The following is a 12172-nucleotide window of genomic DNA, read 5'->3' as shown; positions in this document are numbered from 1 at the left end:
CCCTCTCTCGTTTTCCCCCTCTCTCGCTTTCCCCCTCTCTCGCTTTCCCCCTCTCTCGCTTTCCCCTCTCTCGCTTTCCCCCTCTCTCGCTTTCCCCCTCTCTCGCTTTCCCCCTCTCTCGCTTTCCCCCTCTCTCGCTTTCCCCCTCTCTCTTTCCCCCTCTCTCTCTTTCCCCCTCTCTCGCTTTCCCCCTCTCTCGCTTTCCCCCTCTCTCGCTTTCCCCCTCTCTCGCTTTCCCCCTCTCTCGCTTTCCCCCTCTCTCGCTTTCCCCCTCTCTCGCTTTCCCCCTCTCTCGCTTTCCCCCTCTCTCGCTTTCCCCCCTCTCTCGCTTTCCCCCTCTCTCGCTTTCCCCCTCTCTCGCTCTCTCCCTCTCTCGCTCTCTCCCTCTCTCGCTCTCTCCCTCCCTCGCTCTCTCCCTCCCTCGCTCTCTCCCTCCCTCGCTCTCTCCCTCCCTCGCTCTCTCCCCCTCCTCGCTCTCTCCCTCCCTCGCTCTCTCCCTCCCTCGCTCTCTCCCTCCCTCGCTCTCTCCTCCCTCCCTCTCTCCCGCTCGCTCTCTCCCGCCCTCCCTCTCGCTCTCTCTTCCTTGCTCTCTCCATCCCTCTCTCCTCTCACTCTCTTTTCTCTCTCCCTCTCTTCTCCCTCTCTTCTCCCTCTCTTCTCCCTCTCTTCTCCCTCTCTTCTCCCTCTCTTCTCCCTCTCTTCTCCCTCTCTTCTCCCTCTCTTCTCCCTCTCTTCTCCCTCTCTTCTCCCTCTCTTCTCCCTCTCTTCTCCTCTCCTCTTCTCCCCTCTCTCCCCTCCCTTCTCCCCTCTCTCCCATCCCTCCCTTCTCTCTCTTGCTCTCCAGGCAGTTTCAACCGAGACATCCTAATGGATTTAGATTATTAGTGTATCTCAAAAAAAAGAATGCGCAGGGCTGAAGGTAATGAAGTGGCACTAGGTGAATTGCTTTTTTGGAGAGCCAGCATAACCACAATAGCCCAAACGGTTACTTTCTCTGCTGTTGTGTTTTCTGCTCTGTTTTCCTTTCCTTTGGAATATGTCTTGCTCTTTCGTTCTCTTTCTGTGGTTTTCACTCTTGCTTTCCCTCCCTTGCTTTCTCTCATACATTATCCCCTATGTCTCGCTTCCCCTCACCCCCTTGCATATGCCCCCCCCCGCTCCTCTCGCACTCTTGGGTTCTCACCCCCAACTCCCCTCACACTCTCGGTTTCTCCACCCCCCTGCCCCTGCACTCTTGGATTCCCACTCCCTCTCTCGTGTCCCCTCACCATTCTATGCCGTCACCCTCTCACCTTTGCTCGTCCTCGCGCCCTCGTGTTACCTCGCCTGCAGTCTCGCTCTCCCACTCCCTCAGGCTCACCCATTTTCGCCTGCGTGCCTGAGCCTGCTCGAACTGTGCTGCACCCCCCGGGCGCCCCCTGCCTCTCCCGCCCGGGCGCCCCCTGCCTCTCCCGCCCGGGCGCCCCCTGCCTCTCCCGCCCGGGCGCCCCCCCGTCTCTCCCGCCCGGGCGCCCCCCCCCCCCCCCCCCGTCTCTGCCACCCGGGCGCCCCCCCCCCGCCTCTCCCGCCCGGGCGCCCCCCCCGTCTCTCCCGCCCGGGCGCCCCCCCCCGTCTCTCCCGCCCGGGCGCGCCCCCCCCCCGTCTCTCCCGCCCGGGCGCCCCCCCCCCCCCCCCCCCCCCCCCGTCTCTCCCGCCCGGGCGCCCCCCCCCCCCCCGTCTCTCCCGCCCGGGCGCCCCCCCCCCCCCCGTCTCTCCCGCCCGGGCGCCCCCCCCCCCCGTCTCTCCCGCCCGGGCGCCCCCCCCCCCCGTCTCTCCCGCCCGGTAGCCACCCCCGTCTCTCCCGCCCGGGCGCCGCCCCCCCCCCCCCCGTGTGTCTCTCCATCCGCCCCGTCCCTCAGATGCGCTTCCCGTCACTGGTGCTCCCCGCCTCTCATGCCCCCCTCGGAAATGCTCCCTTGCTCTCGCGCCTGTCCAGATGTGATCCCCATCACGTCCGCTACCTGCATCTCCCACACTTCCCCTGTCTCCCGCACCCCTCCCATTTAACAGTTAAACTGCGCTTACCAATAAAATGAATCACTTCAACTCTTATCTGTTGTCTTTTTTCTCCAAACAAGTAAAACCCATTCTCTGGTCAAAATCCACTTTTAGATACAGTTAGCAAACACAGGAATGCTTGCTTCAAGGATATGTCTTGGAAAAATTGCTTTGAGTGAGAGGGAGATCCTCCAGGAAACAGCCTGTAGATTCCTGCCTGTGCCAAACTACTGTTTAACTTCCCAGAATTTGGCAAAAATCTCCTACTCTGTTCACAGCAAAATCTAAACGGACATTCAAAACCTGACTCTTCAGCCCACCTCCTCCCCATTAATTACAGCATCTCTATCTCACTAATTGGGTTATGACCATCTTACTAAGGCTAACCACAACCCCTCAATTATCGAAACCCATGGGAACCTTTTTTCTATAAACAAAATTCCATTAGCCCTATTGAGGTAAGCACTATACATGGTTGGAATGAATGATGATCTCATTTTTACGCTGCTTTAATTATTCCTTCTGTAGCCACAGTGTCTGTCTGACTTTTAAACCTGAAGTTGTAAAACCCTTACTGCAGTATATACACACACTAACCCAGGCTTTTTATCTGAAATTCCTACATTCATCACAGCGATGCCCTCCGCAGTTACATAATTATTTCCCATCAATTATTTCCCGTCTCTAATTTCCTCAGGTGGTGGTGCTGGACCACTGCCTTGAACCATTGCCGACTTTGGCATTTAAGGAGCAGTTAAGAGTCAGCTACTTTCGTGTTGGACTGGAGCCCCATGTCGTTCAAACCAGGTTAGGATGACAAGTTTTCTTTTCTGACACCCATTTAGTGAATCAGTTGTATTTGTTGCTCCAGTACCACACCACTGTACCTCTAGAGCTGCCAGAAGATATTCTGTTCCCATGGGAGGGTAGGTGCTTTCTGGAGAGCAAGGTCAATGTGCAGTCCGTATGTGGTTATGATGTAGCTGTCATTGTCCCTTTGGTGCTCCTTGTTTTTTATTAGAACAAGCTTCTAATCTTGTGCTTTTTTTTTCATTTTTGTTTTCATGGCCTGCCTGGTCACCTGCAACAGAGACGACGAGAATGCAGTAAGATTTACTTGATGTTCGATTGACTGTAATTTAATCCTAGTGTGGGGAAAAAGAGAGGAATTAATCTGTTTTGACTGTTCATTGAAAATATTTGGTCAATTTTAAGCTTTAGCCTAATTCAGAATCCTGGCTCCAGTGGGATTTGATCGATATCTGGGATATGTTTCAACTTTTTGGGGTGGATATTATTCTGGAGGGTTCCTTGCTTTTTGAGCACATGTCTGATGTGCCAGTTACCAGTTTTGGCACCTCTGCCGTGAACGGGCGCAGGTTCAATGCGAAGTAAAGCTTCCTCTACACAGTCCCATCAAATGCTGCCCCGGCAGGTACAGCATGCTTTCATAGCCGAGTAAAGCCCCGCTACACTCCCAGGGAAGGTACAGCATGGGGTAGATACATAGTAATGCTCCACCTATAACACCCCTTCCAACACATCCAGGGCAGCTGCAGAACAGATTTGATTCCCAGTAAAGCTTCCCTCTGCACTGTCTCAATAGTAGGGTTGCCAAACAAAGTGAAATAGGTCCAGTGAAGTACCTGAACTGTTGAAGAAACTTAAATTTATGGCGTACTTTGTCAGGAATATTTTTTAAATCCTCGTGCATTAAGTTACTTTTCAAGTACAGCAAATGTAGGGAATTGCAGCAGTCAATTCGTGTCCATTAAGGTCCCATTAACATCAGTGGGGTGAATCACTGGTTAATAATTGTGTATTTTTTGATGTTGTGTTTGAAGGAAGAATGTTGTCCAGGATCCTGGAAAACCTCTTCTCTAAAATTGTGCAATGGAATCTTTATCATTATGTGAGAGGACAAATGGAACTTTGGCTTAATGTCTTAATGAAAGATGGCACCTCTGATTATACAGCAATCGCTCAGTGTTCACTGGTGTGTTGGCTTGAATTATGTGCTGAAGTGTTGGAGTGAGGTTTGAAAAGACAATCTTCTGACTCTGGAGAGTGTCTTCCCCTGCATTAGACTTGCATTTTCCATTTTCTACATCACCCATCCCGTAGCCACTGAGGGAGATTGCTGGTGTACTGCCCATCCCGTAGCCTCTGAGGGAGATTGCTGGTGTACTGCCCATCCCGTAGCCACTGAGGGAGATTGCTGGTGTACTGCCCATCCCGTAGCCACTGAGGGAGATTGCTGGTATACTGCCCATCCCGTAGCCTCTGAGGGAGATTGCTGGTATACTGATGATTACGTCAGTCCTTTGTACAGAATCAACTCTTGATTTTTATGTTTATTAAAAATAACACTTAAATGGTCCCAGGTTCTGTCCCTGGCCTGTGCAGGGTGAATTGATCTCAGCTGGAAGAGCAGTGGGAAACTTAAACTTCCTTTAAAACCCCGAGTTACAGATGAGTAAATATGCCACAATTTGCCACCTAGATTGGCTTATCCCACTGCCCCATGCTCTTGCTCGTAAACTCAACTCGCTGTTGTCGCTCTTCCACCAATGTTTTCAAGTTCCTCGGCTAATTGATCAGTCGTCATGTCACGGTCTCGACAATGGGCGACCGTGGGATGCTCCACTGCTGGACGCAATCCTGTTCTTGGCCAACGTCCTCCTACATCCATTTTTCTGACCGGAATGGTCACCAGTTAGCTATTCCGAGCAGGAGCCCTCCTGACCATAAGAGTAATGAGGCTGGCAAAGTCATCACAAACTGAGAGCTATGGGTTGCCCTGTTCTTGCATTTATTAAAGACCTTTATTGACATGCGTTAAGATTGAATGTACTAAAGTTTGTGTCATACCATTTCAGGTCAAAGTGGAGAATCCATCGGTGTTGAGTGTTCTCAAGGGGCAAGTGACAAAAGGCTGTAGTCGCTTTCTACCCAAGGGCACCAAAGCGAAAGTCAACCTGGAGGACCAAGGGCGACAGAAAGTGTCTTTCACCTTCAATGTAACAAAGACCTTACGAAATAGGTTCCAAAGTGCCATTGGGACTGAGCCAGACGAAGTCAAGATCCCTCCACTGACATTGCCTCCGATTTCCGCGAAAGGGAGCCAGGACAGTAAAAGTGACTCTGACTCAGCCGACGCTACAGAGACCACTACCTCACCACCCAAATCCAAGGTCGAGTGGAGTAAGGTGCATTTCAAGAAGAAGCATCTCAGCGATGCAGCCAAACCTGCGGGACTGCCGGACAGGGAACCGTGCAGCTCGTCGCTCGAGGAACCTGTGGATGCAGCCGTCAAGAAGGATTGTACAGGTGGAACTGAAACTGTGACAAAGGTGGCGGCTGAGCGGAAGCCATCAAATCAGAATCTCAGTACATCCCACATTGGGAAGGGGGATAACTTGGAAGAGTTTAAGAATGTCTCTTCATCGTCCTCTGAGAACGATGAGCTGAGGAAGGTTACTCAAGTAGAAGAAGCAGTACAAGCACAATCGGCTGGCTCAGAATCCGAGGGGGATTCGTTAAGGAAGTTGCAGGAAATGAGAAACACTGAATCCGACAGAGATGTTAAGAAAAATCCAAATGCTTCCAAAGTCGATGAAGTCGAAAAGGTTTCCTCTTATTCAAAATCTGAGAGAGACAAGAGGAGCAGCGGCCGTTCCAAGTCTGACCGAGATTTGAGAAGGACATCCTCCCGCTCAAAGTATGGAAGAGAGGAAAGAGTCAGTTCTTCGCGATCCCGCTCCGACAGAGACTCGAGAGTACCCTCCTCTTACTCAAAATCGGACCGTTCACGGACCTCTTATTACCGCGATAAGGACCGAGGATATCGCCGAAGCTCACCTTACTCGGAAAGGAGCAAATCTTCCCGTTCCAAATTGGGGCCTGATTTAAGAGACGTTTCTTCTTGTTCAGATTCAGAAGAAGATTCTAGAAGGTATCATCCCAGGTCAAATGACTTGCGAAGGGCTCCGCTGTGTTCTAAATCCTATAGAGACTCGAGGAAATACCAATCGCGATCGGATAGAGATCTGAGGGCAACTTCATCCTGCTCCGAGTCAGAACGGGAGGCTAAAAGGACTAAATCTCATCCTAAATCAGATAGAGTGTGCAGAATGTCCTGTCACGAGTCAGAAAGCTCTAAGATTAATTCCCCTGAACCAGAATCCGATTCCAGGAAAATGTCCAAATCAGACAGTCACCCGAAGAGTTCTTCGTTTCATTCAAGGGTGTCTTGTCATAAACCAGAGGTAGTTAAAACAAACTCGCCTGACCTGGAATGGGACTGCAAGAAAATTGTCAAATCAGATGATCTTTCGAGGACAAGTTCATCTCATTCCAAACCTGTAACCTCCTTCCATGAAGTAGCGGCAAAGAAGGACCCCCCCGAGCCAGAAGTGGAATCAAAATGTTTTAAGCTGGGCAGTAATTCAAGGGCACTTCCATCTCATTCCAAGTTATCCACTTGTGGAATAGAAGCAATTGAAGAGGACTGCTCAGAGCTAGAATCAGATTCCAAGAGCGGTCACAATCCAGATATTAATTCAAGGCTATCACCATTATATTCTAAATCAACTACTTATTGTGAAATGGAGGTAGTTAAAATTGAGTCTTCCGAATCAGAAATGTCCGACCAGAATCCAATGGTAACCCCACCTCATTCTAAGCCAACTACTTGCTATGAAATGGAAGTAGTTGAAACAGACTTTGCAGAATCAGAATTAGACCCATGGACTAACAGTAGGTTGAACAAGAACTCGATCGTAACCCAATCCCATTCAAAATCAACTACTTGCTATGAAATGGAAGTAGTTAAAATGGAGCCTTCTCAACCAGAACCTGAATTGGACTACTGGGAAAACTGTAAGTTGAATCGGAAGTCGAGGATAACTGCATCTAGCTCGAGGTCCTGTAAAGTGAGGACTTTGCGTTCTTGTGCACCTGGCAATGAATTAAAAAGTACTTCATGCTCTGAGTCGGAGGATGAATTGCGAGAGGTTCCTGAACTGCACACATCAGGAACAATGCAAACTGTTTCTAGATCAGATGAGATTTGTTCCTCATTTGACCACCAATCGGACAGTTATGTAAGCACCTCACCATATTCTACATCCGATTTACCGAGGGCTTTCTGCCACTCCAGATTTGCTGTGGAAATAGCTGGGCCTTCACCTGTTTCTAAATTAGATGGAGCTTTGACAAAGGTTTCATCTTGCTCAGAATCAGAGGAAGACCAGGGATCTTCACCTCATTGCAAGGCTGACTTGACAGTTTCATGTCATTCTCTATCAAATGAATTGCTGTCCTCGCCCACTTTCATGGCTAATGATTTGAAAACCTCACCTCATCCCGGCTCACATGAGACTAGGCCCTTGGCCCACCCAAAACTGGAGGAATTCAGCCCTTGGCACTACACCAAAACAGAGGAGATTTTGGCCTGTCCCAAACTAGACAAGGCTGCGTCCATGCCCTGCTCTAATTTGGATACAACGAGGACTATTTCAGTTGATGTTAAATGTTGTACGAGAGAGGCAAAGCATATCGGTGAAAGGTCGACAGAAAATAGGGATGTGGATAGTCGAAGAGAGCAACACATCAGTGAAGTAGATGGGGCTGAATCGAAGCACGTCACACTGTTTCACAATTGCAAAAGTAAACCAAACGTAGTTCCTGGCAACCAGAATTGGGATTCAATTGAGAAAGTTAAATTGTATACAGATTGGCCGAGCCACCTTGCTTCTGAAAGCCACGAGTCTTCAGAAGTAAAGACCCAAAGTCCGTCAACAAATAATGAAGAAACCTCTTTCGTTGCCAGGCCAGATAGTTCTGTTAAAGTGGAGTCCGAGCAGTCAATGGAAATCTCAGAAGATGAGGAAGAGACTGATGACGAGATGGCTGCTGAGGGGCCTCTGCCTTTGAACACTGCCAACCTGCCAAGCTCAAATGAAGCAGAGCACAGTTTTCAGAATTACAAAACCAAATCTGATTGTGACAGCAGCTGTATGAAGGCAGAATGCAACAGTGTGAACTCTGAAAATGAAGAATGTTTAGAGGTTGCCAAGAGCAGCAGTGACAGTGAGGAAAGTGAAACGAGCTCCGATTCGGACGACAGCGGGGTCCCCAGGAACCGTCTGCAATCCGTTATCATAGTTCCCAAGAATTCGACATTAACGCTGGAGAAGAGTCAGTCATCCTCTCCTTCATCCTCCTCCCCCTCCAGAAGCAATCGCCAGGAAAAGAAGCAATCGAGCGGCGAAGGAGGTAAACGAGAAGCAAACGAGAAACCCAATCAGGAACACGAGCTAAACAGCGTCCAATTTGGAAGTGCTCCCCAGGAGTATATTGCTGGCTGGCCCGAGGGTGGTGATGAAGTTCAGGGCAGCCAGTTATCCTGCCCCAAAGCAGTAGAGGAGCAGACGCAGGCTTCTTCAACCCAGCTTTCCCCTGTTGGCGAGACCTGCAAAAGCAGCAAGCAGCAGTTGCTGAGCGACAAGGCAGACAGTACCAGTCAGCCCGAGTGGTTTTCGCCGGACCAAAACCGGCTCCCTTTGGCAGATGACAAATCTGGCTCGACAGCTCAACAGAGTGCAGACAGATTGGGGGAAAGGCACCAGCATCCACTCGAAAGCTACTCGGACAGTCCTGCCGCTGGAGAAAGCATTGCTCAACCGTCTGGAGGACTGGAGAAAAACCAAGGAGAGAAGCCAGACAGCAGACAGGCCAACCCTTGGTTACAGCCGCAGGCTCGAGATCAAGGCTCATTTCATAGCCCAAAGTTTGTCGATAGCCTCGACTGGGACTTCTCTCAGCCAGAGAAGCCAAGCAGCAGTTGTCAACAGCCAGACAGCAGTTATGGATTGAGATATGGCTATCGAACGGAGGAGGCCGATTTAGGCGAAAGGAGTAGTTGCTGGCAAGCTAGTAGAATCAATTACTGGGATCCGCGGTTACAGTCCAAATCCGCGTTGTACAGCAGCTACCAGCTGAGTCAAGACATATCTGGCTCAGATGTTCAAGGGCAGGTGCAGCCGGACTCTATGACCGATGACTTTGCCATCTACAATAGCTGGGAGGCTGTGTCCCGTGACCCACGAACTGTTGCCAAAGGTGTCAGCTCTCTACAAGCTCATGAGATAACCAGCAATTCCAGTAAGGGGACCACTCTGGTGCTCAAGGCCAGTGACTCCACAGCAGACAAGGATCCGAGGGCCAAAGGATTGGAGAAGAGGTTAGACGATGAGCGGGGGAAGTCCCAGAAGCCACAGCACGAGGAGTTGGACACTGATTTGGAAAGTGACATTGACACGCGGGACTGTGAGCAAGTGAACATGGAGCCTGATCCCCATCCTATGATGTCCTGCAAGAAATGGGTCCCGATAGTCTGCAAGATGGAAGAGTTCAAAAGCACTCAGTGCTGGAAGGAACGATCAAAACTGGAGTTCATGCCCCCTTACTTTGAGCTAATTGAAGAGAATTTGTATCTGACAGAGAGGTAACTACTTTTAAGCACTTTGTTATTCAATGATTTAATTACACTATAATGGAGTATTTGGAGTTCTTAGTGGAGGTTGTACTAAACCTTTATAAATTATTGGTTGGGTCTCAGCAGGAGAACTGTGTTCAATTCTGGACGCTACACCTTTGGAAGGATGTCAAGAACTTGGCGATGATGCAGATTTATCAGAATGGTACCAGAGCTGGGGCAGTGCAGTGGCACAGTGATTAGCACTGCTGCCTCACAGCGCCAAGGTCCCAGGTTCGATCCCGGCTCTGGGTCACTGTCCATGTGGAGTTTTGCACGTTCTCCCCGTGTTTACATGGGTTTCGCCCCCATAACCCAAAGATGTGCAGGGTAGTAGATTGGTCACGTTAAATTGCCCTTTAATTGGAAAAAATGAATTGGGTACTCCAAATTTTTTTTTTTAAGAATGGTACCAGAGCTGTGGGATGGAGAGACATAGCTGGCTTGTTCACCTTAGAGCATACAACTGGGAGATTTAACAGTGGTGCTCAACATGGTGAGGAGTTTTGATAAAGTAGGAAATCACCTGCTGACAGAGGACACCAATTTCAGATCGGTGGCAGAAGAATCAGAGGGGAGATGAAAATGAGTAATGAAGGACTGACGGACGCAGAGATAATAGTAATATTCAAAAGCAGCCAAAATGTATTCTTAGGATATTTATAGCGTTATTAGCAAAGAACTAGTGGAACTAGTTGGATAACCCATTGAAAGAGTCAGCAGAGGCATGATGGACTGAATGGCCTTGTGTGATTTATGATTCTTAGTGAAGGGTAACACAAGATAGTCATTTGAATTTCACCACCACTCAGTCCATGATTGTGTTGCAAATAAATGGAAAAAAGAGGCAGATACTCAGAACTGAGGAAGAGCCTTTGACCTTCGACAAGATTTGCAAATGACACCAAGCTAGGTAGCACTGTAAACAGTGTAGATGAAAATATAAAGCTACAAAGAGATATCAATTGACTAAGTGAATGGGCAAAACTGTCGCAAATGGATTTTGGTGTAGGCAAATATAAAGTCATGCAATTTGGACCTTAAAAGGTTAGGGTACTTCCAAAATTGTGAAAGGGGTAGAAACAGTGGAGGTGCAAAAGTGACATGTGGGGGACTAGTTAGACAGATCATTAAAATGTCACAAACAGATAGAGAAAATAATCAAAAAGGCTGCTGGAATTCTGGCCTTAATATCTAAAGGACTGAAATGCAAGGAGGTCAAAGTCACACTTCAGCTGTAAAAAGCCCAGTTCGACTATACCAGGAAACTGTGAGCAATTATGGGTGCCACACCTTAGGAAGGATAAATTGGCCTTGAGAGTGCAGCATAGATTTATTAAAATGATACCTGGATTCCAAGTGTTAGATTTCGAGGAGAGATTAAACAAACTAAGATTGTAGTCCTTCGAATTTAGATGGTTGAAGGGTGATTTATTAATGATTTAGATGAGGGAACATATATCTCCAAATTTACAGATGACACAAAGCTGGGTGGGAGGGTGAGCTGTGAGGAGGATACAGAGATCCTTCTGTGTGATTTGGACAAGTTGAGTGAGTGGGCAAATGAATGGCAGATGCAGTATAATTTGGATGAATACTTTGGTGGCAAAAACTAGAAGGCAGATTATTATCTGAATGGCCATAAATTAGGAGAGGGAAATGTGCAACGAGCAGCGTCTGGTGTCCTCGTATACCAGCCACTGAAGATAGCCATACTGGTGGAGCAGGTGGCAACGAAGACAAATGGTATATTGGCCTTCACAGTGAGTGGATTCAAATACAGGAGCAGGGATGTCTTGCTGCATTTATACAGGGCCTTGGTGAGGCCACACCTGGAATATTGTGGACAGTTTAGATCGCCTTACCTGAGGAAGGATGTTCTTTTTATAGAGGGAGCACTGAAAAGGCTTAACGGACTGATTCCTGCGATGGCAGGACTGATATATGAGGAGAGATTGAGTTGGTTAGGATTATATTTGCTGGAGTTCAGAAGAATGAGGGGGGGTCTCACAGAAACCTATCAAATTAGGTTAGCACTGTTGTAGGTTAGCACGGTTAGCACTGTTGCTTCACAGCACCAGGGTCCCAGGTTCGATCTTGGGTCACTGTCTGTGCGGAGTCTGCACGTTCTCTCCGTGTTTGCGTGGCTTTCCTCCGGCTGCTCAGGTTTCCTCCCACAAGTCCTGAAAGACATGCTGTTAGGTGAATTGGACATTCTGAACTCTCCCTCGGTGTACCCGAACAGACGCCGGAATGTGGCGACTAGGGGCTTTTCACAGTAACTTCATTGCAGTGTTTAATGTAAGCCTACTTGCAACAATAAAGATTATTATTAATTCTAACCGGACTAGACAATGAAGATGAAAGAAGGATGTTCCTGATGCTGGGACTGTCCAGAACCAAGGGTCACAGTCTGAGAATACAGGGTAGACCATTTAGTAAAGAGTTGAGGAGTAATTTCTTCACCCAGAGAGCGGTGAGCCTGTGGAATTCGTTACCACAGGAAGTAATTAAGACCAAAACATTGTATGTTTTCAAGAAGCAGTTAGATATAGCATTTGGAGTGAAGGGGATCAAAGGATCCAGGGGGAAGGT

At 48.6% G+C, this 12172-nt stretch overlaps 1 protein-coding gene across 1 annotated transcript in view; it reads left to right on the top strand.

Annotated features, from left to right (window-relative positions):
• Positions 1-12172, top strand: part of setd2 (SET domain containing 2, histone lysine methyltransferase) — a 140613-nt gene that overhangs the window by 37348 nt on the left and 91093 nt on the right. Inside the window, 2 exon segments of the mRNA XM_072468146.1 lie at positions 3128-3143; positions 4917-9547. Coding sequence (XP_072324247.1) covers positions 3128-3143; positions 4917-9547 — 4647 coding nt within the window.

This window comes from Scyliorhinus torazame, chromosome 11, assembly GCF_047496885.1.
Source record: "Scyliorhinus torazame isolate Kashiwa2021f chromosome 11, sScyTor2.1, whole genome shotgun sequence".
In the NCBI taxonomy this organism is placed as follows: domain Eukaryota; kingdom Metazoa; phylum Chordata; class Chondrichthyes; order Carcharhiniformes; family Scyliorhinidae; genus Scyliorhinus; species Scyliorhinus torazame.
Note: the sequence above shows the minus strand (reverse complement) of the source record. Positions and strands in the feature narration are given on the sequence as shown.